The sequence below is a fragment of the Spodoptera frugiperda genome, chromosome 26, assembly GCF_023101765.2.
Source record: "Spodoptera frugiperda isolate SF20-4 chromosome 26, AGI-APGP_CSIRO_Sfru_2.0, whole genome shotgun sequence".
Lineage (NCBI taxonomy): Eukaryota > Metazoa > Arthropoda > Insecta > Lepidoptera > Noctuidae > Spodoptera > Spodoptera frugiperda.
Genome location: NC_064237.1, coordinates 11,999,990 through 12,012,033, shown reverse-complemented (window position 1 = coordinate 12,012,033; position 12,044 = coordinate 11,999,990). Strand labels below are relative to the sequence as shown.

General features: G+C 38.2%; 1 protein-coding gene across 3 annotated transcripts; it reads right to left on the bottom strand.

The window, feature by feature from the left end:
* Positions 1-1,423: 1,423 nt before the first annotated feature.
* LOC118264140 (RING finger protein unkempt) lies at positions 1,424-11,283 on the bottom strand. 3 transcript variants are annotated; one of them, XM_035576541.2, is made up of 6 exons: positions 10,950-11,283; positions 10,639-10,875; positions 9,215-9,498; positions 9,016-9,116; positions 7,907-8,144; positions 1,424-7,831 (listed from the first exon to the last, which is right to left on the bottom strand). In XM_035576541.2, exons 1-6 carry the CDS (start codon positions 11,006-11,008, stop codon positions 6,768-6,770), a joined length of 1,983 nt encoding a protein of 660 aa, XP_035432434.1. In that variant the 5' UTR covers positions 11,009-11,283; the 3' UTR covers positions 1,424-6,767. The 3 variants fall into 3 exon arrangements, with proteins under 3 accessions (XP_035432434.1, XP_035432435.1, XP_050560833.1); XM_035576542.2 differs by having other exon boundaries at positions 10,639-10,848; positions 10,950-11,280; XM_050704876.1 differs by lacking the exons at positions 10,639-10,875; positions 10,950-11,283 and adding an exon at positions 10,247-10,592.
* Between the last annotated feature and the right edge of the window lie 761 nt (positions 11,284-12,044).

The following is a 12,044-nucleotide window of genomic DNA, read 5'->3' as shown; positions in this document are numbered from 1 at the left end:
TGGCCGCTAGTGTGTAGGGCCAAGTCTGTATTTACCACGCTTTTTTGTTATACCTGTAATGAAAGCTTTTATTTTTAAAATCATACATTTTAACTTTTAATATATTAAACAAAGATAATTGCAATATTGTTGTTTTTCTTACCTTACTTTTAATATTAAGTAAGCACTAAGTTTTATTATATACACAAGCGGAGATCGCTTACGTTCCTTTCCAGTTGGAACTTTCAGAACTAAGCCCGAGCAGAGAATTCTGCTCGGGTATCTTCAATAATACTTTTTTTTTGTCTTTTATTTAAGGGGCTTTTATTTTAAGAACATGCCAGCCCCGTTGATTTCAATAATACTTAATAGTCTAGAAAAAGTCTAAAAGTACTAGATTACTAGACACCTGTAGGGCCTGCGCCCACTGCCGCAAAGGATTTTAATATTGAGTTATTTTTAATCTTAGCTCAATGAGTTTATAAGGGTTGGACCTCATCTGGCAGCACGGAATCGCCTTTTTCCGTCGCCCTTTCTCTTGCTGTCGAGCTGTTAGTACTGCCATTTGCTAGACTGAGACCGAGACGATCGGCATCACGGACAAAATGCAATGGTCGGCAGGGAGACTCCGGAACGCTGAAGCGCGCGATAGCGTGCTAACGCGTCCTTTCACCGCCGATCACTTGGTATCGTATGTTGTCATACTCTATCGTACAATCGCATCGTATCTTTTTATTATTTTGATTTTGCATTTCTTGCAAAATACAGGCTAGAATCACTGCTCTCTTCTCCGTGGTCCTATCCTTCTCGCGCTTGAAACTAAACTAAACGCGGCAGTACGCCACCCATGCTGCAGCATACTGCAGCACGTGGTAGCACAGGCGGAACAAATGCGATTCCGTACTGCCAGGTGAGATCCAACCCTAATTATGTTACTGTATTTGATACCACGATATCGCGACGTGCGGCATGACGCGACACGCCGTAGCATGCGACAGCGTCACATGTCTTGCTGTTTGATTCCACGACGTTCCGAGGCGCGCCCCACAGTAACCCGCGAGACGTATGGGTCACTTTGGGGTCGAGGAATTATGATTGCTAACTAGTTGAAAATAAGATTGAAACTTGTGGAGCGCTTCTTCCTATTTGTTTCTCTTCAGCTAGAAGTGCTTTAATACAAAATCCCAGTCAACCTTAACGTCACATTCAATTGTTCTCTGTGCGACACAACCAACGTATAGCCAATTTCGAATATGCGTGGAGCAAAACTGATGGATGCCAGAGTGGCTGGGCTCTCAGCAAGATGCCAGGGCATGGTGCGGGATGCCACTGCGTAATCTACCGTGGCACGCCGTCAGTGAGCGCCGAATTATCTTTTCTCTCGTTACATCCACACCTCGACAGTATATTATAGCTACATAGGACAATAAATAAAACTCGTATATTATTGAATGGAATTTTAAATTTATTAAACCTACCTATCTAGTAATATTCATAATCTTCACATCTCTGTTACACATTAATTTGTATCACATGGATTTGAAAATTATTTTGTTAAAATATCTACTATGATGATATTAGAAGCTATAATGCATATTTTTAATAAATAAAAAATAAACAATTTGATCTCCAGTATGTGAGTGTGAACGCATGTCTCAATTGGTTATCTACTACAACATACTATTTCTAATTTAACAATAAAAATTTGAAAGAATTTGTTGGGCCTACCTACCTAAAAATTAAATAAAATTAAAAATATGTATAATAATAAATATATAAGTAAAGAGTTGGATGCTGATATTTATTATGCATGTATAAAACCTTCAAAGCTTTTCTTTACACTGCATTGGTCCTTAAATTAAAAACAAAATGCAAACTGTAGTATTGATTAAATTAATTGCTAAAAACAATGAATAAACAATAACCACACCTCGGCCATCGGTCAGCGTCATCATGTCGGTATCGTGGGCTTGTGCGCCTGTCCTGCCCATCCGACAGGTGCAAGCTTCTTGTGACAATACAAACGACACTCATCTTACAACTTTCTAAATATCTTTCAAGTTATGTCAACTAAACATCCAAGGTACATAGGATTGACACCATAAAATATAGGAAATACAAAATTTCATCAACAAAATTACTCTCCATGTGATAAAGATTCTATATAAAAATAAATATCGTCTCTAATACACATCTAAATCTCAAATTATTAGCAAGCTAGACTATATTAACATTCTATGGCCACACAGAACATTTTGTTTCACGCTACTACTTTTTACGTTTCAGACACAATTGATCACGACATTTTAAAAACCCTTACATTCTATCAATAACTAATTCCAAAAGCAATGGTTGGTGTGTATAAATCCAAGGATCGGTACAAAGGTAAATTAATGGAGGCCATAAAATTGGATCTAACACACATGCCATGTTTAGTTTGGTAGAAGATTAACTGAAGCAACAACTGCACACATCTTCCTCTCAATACACAAAAACTATTGACAACATTTTTAGGGAACGTTGCGTCACAAGGAGTGTGCCACAGCTATTCAGTGGCTTACTTGGGAAAAGGTTGATAATGGCTTTTATGCGTTTACTAAAATGCAGGTTTGTAACCGCGATGTAAGGTGTCTCGAATGGACGTGGACAAATGGACATTAGGGTGCTCGAATCAATAACTACTTCAAAACTGGACCAGAACCTGGAAGCTGATGACTGCATTTGCTGATAAATGAGGAAAGGGGAAAAGTTTCTTGGGTCATAAATCATCATTCATACCTACTTAAAAATTTTAGTGTTCGTTGTTCAACAAACAGGCATGGCCCTGAGTAATACAGGTAATATTTAATATCATGACTGGCATGACATGAAGAACAAGACAATAGGAGTATCGAGGATAGGTTTCAGTGTTTTTAAATTGGAATTCCAATGCTCGTCTTTACTTTGGTGGGAGTAGATAACCCTCCGTACCCTATCGAGATCACTTCAATTTAGCCAGTCCATCGACAATCCTAATACCGCTTGCAAACAGAAACGCAATTCGTAGCTTGACGAGTAATAGTGTTTTCTTTTTTTATCAAGTAGCCTAACCATATGATAGCGTAAGATTGCATGAGACTTGGTTAAACCCATCAAGCGCTTCATTTAATTATGGATGCGCCCTCGGGGTCGCAGTCAGACAAGTGCAAATTATCAGAGTTGACAAAGCTAAAGATAACTTTCAACTATGTTGGACTGATAATGTTCATATTATTGATTAGCATCACTAACGGCCGATGGTAAAGCCAAATAACATTTTTATGTGCTTGCAAAAGTCCTGATCAATAGTTATTAACATGATTACTTGTTGTAATACATATATAAAAAAATAAAACCACTCCATGTGATAACAACGCATACAGGATATACATAGAGTATCAATCATCTATCTATCGCCAAAACCACAAGAAACACGCTGCGATAACAACTACAATGAAGAATATTACAAAATGTTTTCAGATCCAACTGAACAAAACGATTGCATACAAAGATTGTCGGCTAGGGTCCCTTGCACACTTTATACATTCCAAACATCTTATTTCATTATTCCAGTATACAAAATGTACCGTGTCGACATACTTATAAAAAGACAACCGAAACACAGCGACTGCGTTTAATGCTACTGTGTAAAGTAGGGCTCACTTGTAATACCACCGAGAAACGCACCCGCTGTGCTCGGCGCCATTCAACATCGTATATATCTGAATATTATAAAGGCGGCTGTGGTCATATTGCTTCTGGTTTACGATACAAAACGCTTCTACACACTTAAATCAATGTCCATTACAATTTGAAAACACTACTTAATTCTAAGTTATATAATCTAAGTTTAATTTGTTATATTACTATTACAATAATTATACCCATACAAAAAACATTAGTGTTATAAATATTTAGAGCTCGGACTGGAGATTATAGATTGTATTATTATACTCGAGCACCTCACGATGGTGCCAACACGATTTTACAACTTATTGCTTATATTTTTGTGCACTTTTCTTTTTTGTAAAACATCTTGGATTGTCTTTTCCATAGATTTGTCGTGGGATAATTGTCTAAAAATGTTAACGGTTTTATTTGTAGATATTTTTAAATGACGTAGCAAAATATATAAAATTAGTCTTTGTATAAAACATGTAATTAGTATTCAATTTACATTATGGTATATTTGAGGCACAAAATGCCAATTAAAATGTGATACTGACAATATTGAAATTAACTCTTTATGTCTATCTAATCAGCAACCAGTTCAATCTCAGGTTCAGTGCCTGAAAGGCCCATTCCATTTGCCAAACACCAATTTGAATCAATCACCTACTAATGCAGTACCATTGCCGTATGGAACATATTGTTTAAATATATAACAAGTAAAATAATATTCTTGAAGTAACATATTTTCCAATATAACATATTTGAATAAAATATATGCTTGTACATAATTTTTAGTTCAGTACAAAAGAAAACAAATTTATTATAAACATAATAAATTCCATCTAAGTATTCTATATAACTAACTATTCAACTATAAATGAGAATTTATTATACCATGCCTGAGAAAAGATTGTTAAACAATGTCAATAATATAATTTATTTACCCCAGTCCGTTTCTCTCGAACTCTGCAAACAATTTATATAGTATTTATATAATATTATTTATTAGATAATGAATATATAAAATTAAATGCGTTAGATGTGCTGTTAAGTGGCACATAACTAACCCATTGATTCATGATAAAACTTTATGATTTAAAAGACACATAACCAACCCATAAAATTTATCATTTCTGAAATCGAAAATTATGCCATGGATAAATTCAAACGAATATGTATTTATAATATCTAGATTATTCGGGAATGTTAACATAAAATAACGCTACGTGTTATAAATCTAAAACGCGGTCTCTAGGGGTGATACTTGCTTTCATTTAGTACAAAAATACATTCTGCCGGCAGACTAGTAGTGTCGATCGAGCCGGGCAGCCGTAACTCAGTCTGGCAGCGTTTAGCAAAAGGCCTCTCAGTTGTACTCTGGGCATTCCTGTACCTATTGAACCGTAGTTCAGTGCATTTTGCGCATATACTTATTAGGTACTCTCGGTCAGATAGGTCTTCGCTCTGTTCAATACAGATAAGCGAAATTATATATAACATTACAAAAACACTTATTATCCTTACAATTTTTTACCTAGAAACTTGAGGAAAGCAATAATATTTCTGCTATTAACTCTTCAATTTAAATGTCATGTTCTCTCTTTATTTGTTAGAGTTAGATCAAATGATGATTGCCAATATCAACGGTATTTGTTAGTGTCGGTCGCACCCATCATCGCTACTAGAGGTGGCAAGTACAACAAACGTCCAGTTAAAACTATGACAAATAACATTCTCAATACAATATGAAACAAAATGCAAATAGAAATCGATTATGATTTATATTATATAGTGTGCTTCTTCATAATATTAATATGAAAAAAGCAATTAACGTCGTCTACAAAAATATATTTTTCGGCTTCACAAATGGGGCAGCTAAGACAGCCAGGAGAGCTAGACAAATATGTAAAGCAATAGTTTCAGTTAGGAGAAGAGACGGCGCGCTTCACTGCCTTCGTACGTGGTTTATGTCTTAGCGCGCCTGCTCATCTACTCACAATCTCAATATTTTTATAGAAAACTTTTGGTCCTTAGATAGCTAGTTTATAGTGAAAATCATGCTATGTGATCACACGCCGAGGAAGCCAATACAAGCTACGCTCTTGATAACCACGTACACCATACCATTATTAATTAACCTAATTTGAATATGTAAAATGATTTGTAGATATCTGTATAAAACTAAATACTACATTATTTTAGTATTCTCAGACACTTACGAGCACTAGTACATTCATGGCCGTGCTTCCATCAATATCAATATACAATATTATAACTTACTATATAAATTGAGTCACAATGAGAATATCCAAATCGATACAAAATTTTCTTAACATCTAAGATAATTGGTGAAAGCATAACCACAAAGTTAAATTTTCAAGATAAAACCTCATAAATACCTATATTTTGTTTGTATGTTTACGAATATAAAAGCAACAGTCCACTAACACGAGAGGCTAATAAAAAATTGTTAACATCAAAGCATATACTATAACATTATGTTATAACTCTAGTATAATGTCACTTGAAAATATTCAATCTGTTTGTATAATTATCTGCAACTTTGGTGAGCTGGTGAACAAGACAAGTCAATGATGAGAAGGTATTTCATAGAGGTACCACAAAATTAAGTAATGATTTGGTAAAATACCGAATATTCGGCTAGTCTATGCTCCGGGCCGAAAGAGAATATCAGACAGACGTGAATGTACGCCTGTTGTCATATGATTGTGTGTGGATTTTAAAAATCGAAAAATAAAATCATCACATCTCACTATTAGTATTAAGGTAAGTAAAATTGAACTTACACAATATTTTAGAATAGTATGCATCTGATTTCCTTGATTTAGCACTCAGTACCTAGCTTCCGAATATTCATGGCATTTCTAGTATCAGGTTATAGCCATAATTTGATACCTGTATATGTGCGGTATAGATAACATTATACATTATGATTTGCAGGCAATCACAATTTACCGGTATTCAAGATGGAGCCTAGTATAGTAACCCTAGACTGAAAGATTATTATATTCTGAACAGATAACATAATCTTGATGAACATCTACTTGCAAATAGAAATCTGATGAAACGTATGGGCGCTACTGGTGGTGCTGCACCGGCGTCTGGCAGTAGGGACACTCCGCGGCCGTGGCGGCGCACGCCTCGCACAGCACGTAGTGGTTGCACGGCGCCAGCGTCACGCTGCGGGGCTGCTCCTCGCAGCCCATGCACTTCGTGGCCGTCTCCAGGTACAGCACCTTCTCGATGTCCTCCAGCTCGGCGCGCGCCTGCGCCTGCAGCGCCTTCAGCGCCGTCAGCGGCAGCCCGCGCAGCTCGCGCCGCGGGGCCAGCGCCGCGCGCGCCGCTTCCAACTCGCGGCGCAGCGCCAGGGCGGCGGCGCGCGCGTCGTCCCGCTGGCGCTCCGCCAGCGCCGCGGCGCGCGCCGCCTCGTCCGCCTCGCGCTGCCACGCCTCGCACGCCGAACGAGCCTGCGCCAAGCGCTCGTCCCAGCGCGCCACGGCTTGGCGCGAAGCCACCACTTCCTCGCGCAGGCGTGACAGCTCGCCCGGGGCCGACGGCGACGCAGCCGCGTACTCGAATGCGCCGCCGCCGCCGCCGAAACTGCCGGCCTTCATAGCGTGGGAATTGAATAGCCGCTCGGTTTCATTGGAATACCTCAGGAAGGACGGCAGCGGTGAGCCTGCGGGCGGTGGGCTGAAGCCGCGCAGTGTGGGTCGCGCTTGCGGAATGTTGACCGGCGCAGAACTCGCCAGTAGGCCTTCGCCGTCCGCCAGATCACGGTCGAGTGCAGCCACCAGATTTAACGGTTCGTCCAGATGCAAGTCGTCGAGTGCGTTGCCGACTACATCGTGCAATACGCCGGCGTCGAAAGGAGCGCGCGCGGGCCAAGCCGGCGGCGGAGCGGGCTTGTGGTCCTCGTGGCGCAGCACTCGGCCGGCCGAGCCGCCCGATGACGTGGACGCGCACTCGGAGCCGTCGCCGCTGCCGTTGCTGACAGGTGCCAGCGCCAAAGGCAGCGCAGGCGCAGGAGAGGCGGCTCGCTCCGCCTTCTTGTCGGGGGGCAGCGCTGAAGACAGCAACTCGGCCAAACTGGTGCCGCAGTCCAACGCTCCAGCTAGCTCGCGAGCCCCTAGCTCCTCGGCTGCAAATAACGATTGATGTAAGTACGGCTGGTCTTTGTCAGCCGGGTCCCGACTTGATGGGCAGTAATACTCACGCTCGACGTGCGCGAAGGCACAGAAGAGACCGCGCGGACAGTAGCCGGCTTGTTGCACGTCGTTGCACTTGGTAGACTTGTATATCTCAGGGTGGAACTGTTGCTCAGTGCGCGTGTGACAGTAGCCGCAAGCGTCGCCTGCCTCGCAGTTGCTGGGCTCGCCCCATTCTTCCCCGTGCTTCACATTAGGACATGGTGTGCTACGATATTTATACTTCCTTGGTGATCTGCGTTTATCCTAAAATGGGTTTATGTAAAAAATATTATAACCTATTACTTTTGTTATTGTTTATCTTATTTATATTATGTGAGCAGTTAGAGACGATAAGTTATTTTTAAATTGTACTATGCGATGGTTTGTCTCTGCCTTGTTCTCACATATACAGGGTGTTCCTGAAGTCCAACTCCAAATGGCACCAGGTGATTGGCGAGGTTCCAAAAAAAAATGTAAGTCATACAGTTTTTTAATTACCATGAATTAATATGTACTATCCACGAAAAAGTACACTCTGTGCCAGTTTTTTGTCTGTTGTTGCTACAAATCTGTATTTTGTTGTCTGTATTTTTGCTGAAGTTATCCTGAATAGTGCTCCAGTAATATGGAATGATCAACTCTAAGACAACTGCATTAGTTTGGAAAAGGATGTAATTTCTGACCTACTAACTATTCTGGATAATTTTTTCACAATGACACCTGTGCATTTTAACAAATAAAATTTCATCTTTTAAATAGTTTATCTTTTTTGCTAATTAATAATAAATAAAAGCACAGAATGTTCATGGTAATACCATTAGGTAGTTTCGATAATATTATTATAATTTCATATTTAAATAGAAAATTATGATTTTGGATATAAATTCTTATGTTATCAAAATATTGACCTGCAGGAAACCTCTCAATTACCTAATATAATTATGTCAATAGTAGATAACAGACAGCAGTATCTATCAGGTTTTGTTTGCTACTATTGGAAAAGCCAGACAAAAGGTTACCAAAAATATATTACTTATGTAGCAGTTGCTCTTTGTCGCTATTTTATTTAACACTAATGACTGCCAACTAACAGCCAATCAGAAAATCTTAATACAGTTTCTTATACAATACTTACTTTACTATTATGGTATTGTGGACAAGCATATCCTTGTCTGCATAGTCTAGGTGGTCTTTTACATGGTTCAGTTTTATAAGATGAAAGAACATAATTTGTATCTGAAATTAGAAATATGAGAGAATGATGTTAGACACGGAAAGTTCATACAACACACTTCACTGTAATACAACAGATTTCATTTTATGTATCTTAGTACCTTGCCACTTGGGATCCTCATTTTGAAGATTTCTTTCTCTATCTAAGGCGTTAGGCGCTGCTGCGTCAGCATCTGTGGAATCGGGGTTGTCGAGCGCTTGCAGCTCGCGCATGTCCAGTACGGGCGGGCGCAGATCGGGTGCGCCATGAGCGAACGCGCAGTGCGCACCATTCTTCGTGCACAAACCCCGAGCGTCCGTGTCATGCACACACATACATGTCTTATAGTACCGCAAGTGGTAACGTCTCTCTGTGTCTCCGGCAGTGCGATGAAGGTATGGACATCTGTGGTATTAAATATATAAAGATTAGCATATGAAATGATAGTTTTTCTACATATAGGTTACAATGTAACACTCTTAAATGTAATTTTTTTTATTATTTGATGAAGCTAAGAATGTTACATAGATAGCAGTACAGATAATGGCGATGGACTTTAGTTTGTCAGTTTTAAAAATAAAATCCCACTTTCTCAATGACTGGTGATGCAACCACCCAAGCAATTGTACTTTGTGAATGCTCTTCTCAATTCCCCAAGGAACATACATGTTATGGCTATTTATTGTCAGTACCCATCAAAAGACGTACAAATAATGATAACCTATATAGATAGTAATTCTCAACCAAAACTTAGGAAATCAGATTAGAGAAAGTGCTTTATTTGGCAGATGACCAAAATTGAAAGTTAAATAGCTAAGTTAAATAATTAACCTCTCAAGTATCTAAGACAACAATAGAAAACATATTGTGTCTTGCGTATATCTGCGTTCCGGCATACAAAGGGTTAATAATTAGTAAAAGTGTTACGAACGTTATTCAGATTATTCCATGTCAGTAAAAATTGTAATGCCCACAAGTTAAAAACAAACCTAAAACATTAATTTGATACTACTGATTACTTTATTTTTAGTAGCTTTATTTAGGGTGGGTACATACTCAATATTATCAAAAAAAATCAATAACTCAAAGTTGTGATACTAATTCATTTAATATTTGTAGTTAAATAAAAATACAATATGTATTGTAAACATACAAAATGCTGCTAGAGTTCACTTTTAGTGGCTGCCTGGTTGCATACGCCCATACGGCAATAACAATAACAAGAATGTAACACGTCTCTACTCACAAACACATAATATTATCTCTTTCAAATCAGAATGAACAATGGGCCAACCCCATTAAAACACAATGTCATGACAATCGTAACCACTTTCAGCGGTGACGTGGACTTAGAATTTAGTCGGATTATACTTGAGATAGCAGTAAACAAATATGAAACTAATAAGATTCCTGTAGCTGATTAACTATCCTGATTTTAAATTGTACAATTAAAGACAATAAGTCTCTAACAACTATTTCGTAGGATACCTACAATTAGAACAAAGAAGGAAAAGTATGCAACAAAACAAAGCAAAATGCACTCACTCGTCCCCATCCTCGCAGATGCCCGATGTCTCGTTGTATTTTGTACAGTAGTTATCAGCGCTATAGTTAAAAGTCCCATCTCTTTTTCTTACGGGCCTTCGTCGTCTTTGATTATTAAAATGCCAATGAAAACAAGTGAAAGGCCTATGTTGTGTACATTTATGTTGTAAGAAAGACGGACACTGCTCTACCCGAAACTCCTTTAGATATCTGGAACATGAAATTGGAAACTCAGAGCTAATACACTGTATTGAACTTCACATGAAACACTACCACTTGATTTATAACACAAATAAAAAACAAGTAATTACTTGTAATGATTTGGTTTTTCTGTTTGAGCAGCTAACAAAGGTTTAGATTCCGACGGCATTTTGGAAAATTATTGCGCCTCTCGCGTCGCGCAGGGCACGCTCACGACGACCAATTAAAATTCAATATACGATCACGTGATACATTTATTTTAGAAAGGGAAAAGGTAAATACTTTTATTCAATTCTTTTATCATAAAAATATTGAAAAAACTAAACAATTTAATTTTAAATGGCCTTGAACTTAAACAGGCGTTATCTTCAAGTCGAATTTAATTTCGGCATCAAAAAAATAGAACGCAATCAATTGACAACACTGTCAACTTAAATGTTTTCTACCTGACTCGCTCTCTTCAGTAAAATCTTTCTTTAGATAGACAAAGACAAAATATAGGACACAAAATATAATAATGATGTACAAAACGCAAATTTGACAATACAACTTTTCAACTTCGTATGAGTAGGAATAGGTATTTCACTAAAATGTTAAAATGTATGTATGTATTTTTTTTTAATTATCATTAATTAAATCACTTACAGTAATTCAAAGTTTTATGAAATACCTACGAAATAAAAACAACGTTTTATTTTGCTGAACTGATGGTAATAATTATTTCCCTTTTTTTTTTTCGGGTAAATTATTTTGTATAATATAATATTATGGTCGTTAAGTGCCCATGGTTGGTTTGAAACATTATTGAAACTATTAAATGGAAAAATGGAACAATTTTAACAATAATATATTTTGGATATCTTGACTTGGCTCACGAGGTTGTCGATATGTGGAATGTGAAATCGGCTATTATTGTACCGATAGTCGTGTCGGCCAATGGGTTGATCCCTAAAAGCCCCGACATCCATCTTAGGAGGCTGGCATTAGGCGGATGGATCAAGGGACTGATGCAGAAGGCAGTACTCCTCGAAACGGCACGTATTATGAGGAGGTTTCTGTCTCTGTAGTCCTAACCAGGCTGACCACCGGTAGCTTGGACCATGCTCCCGCTACTGTTCGGCTCCTATTTTTATATTTTTAAATGTTATTTTGTTTTTTGTATTTTATAAGTAATATTTAAAAATATCATCATCATCATCATCATC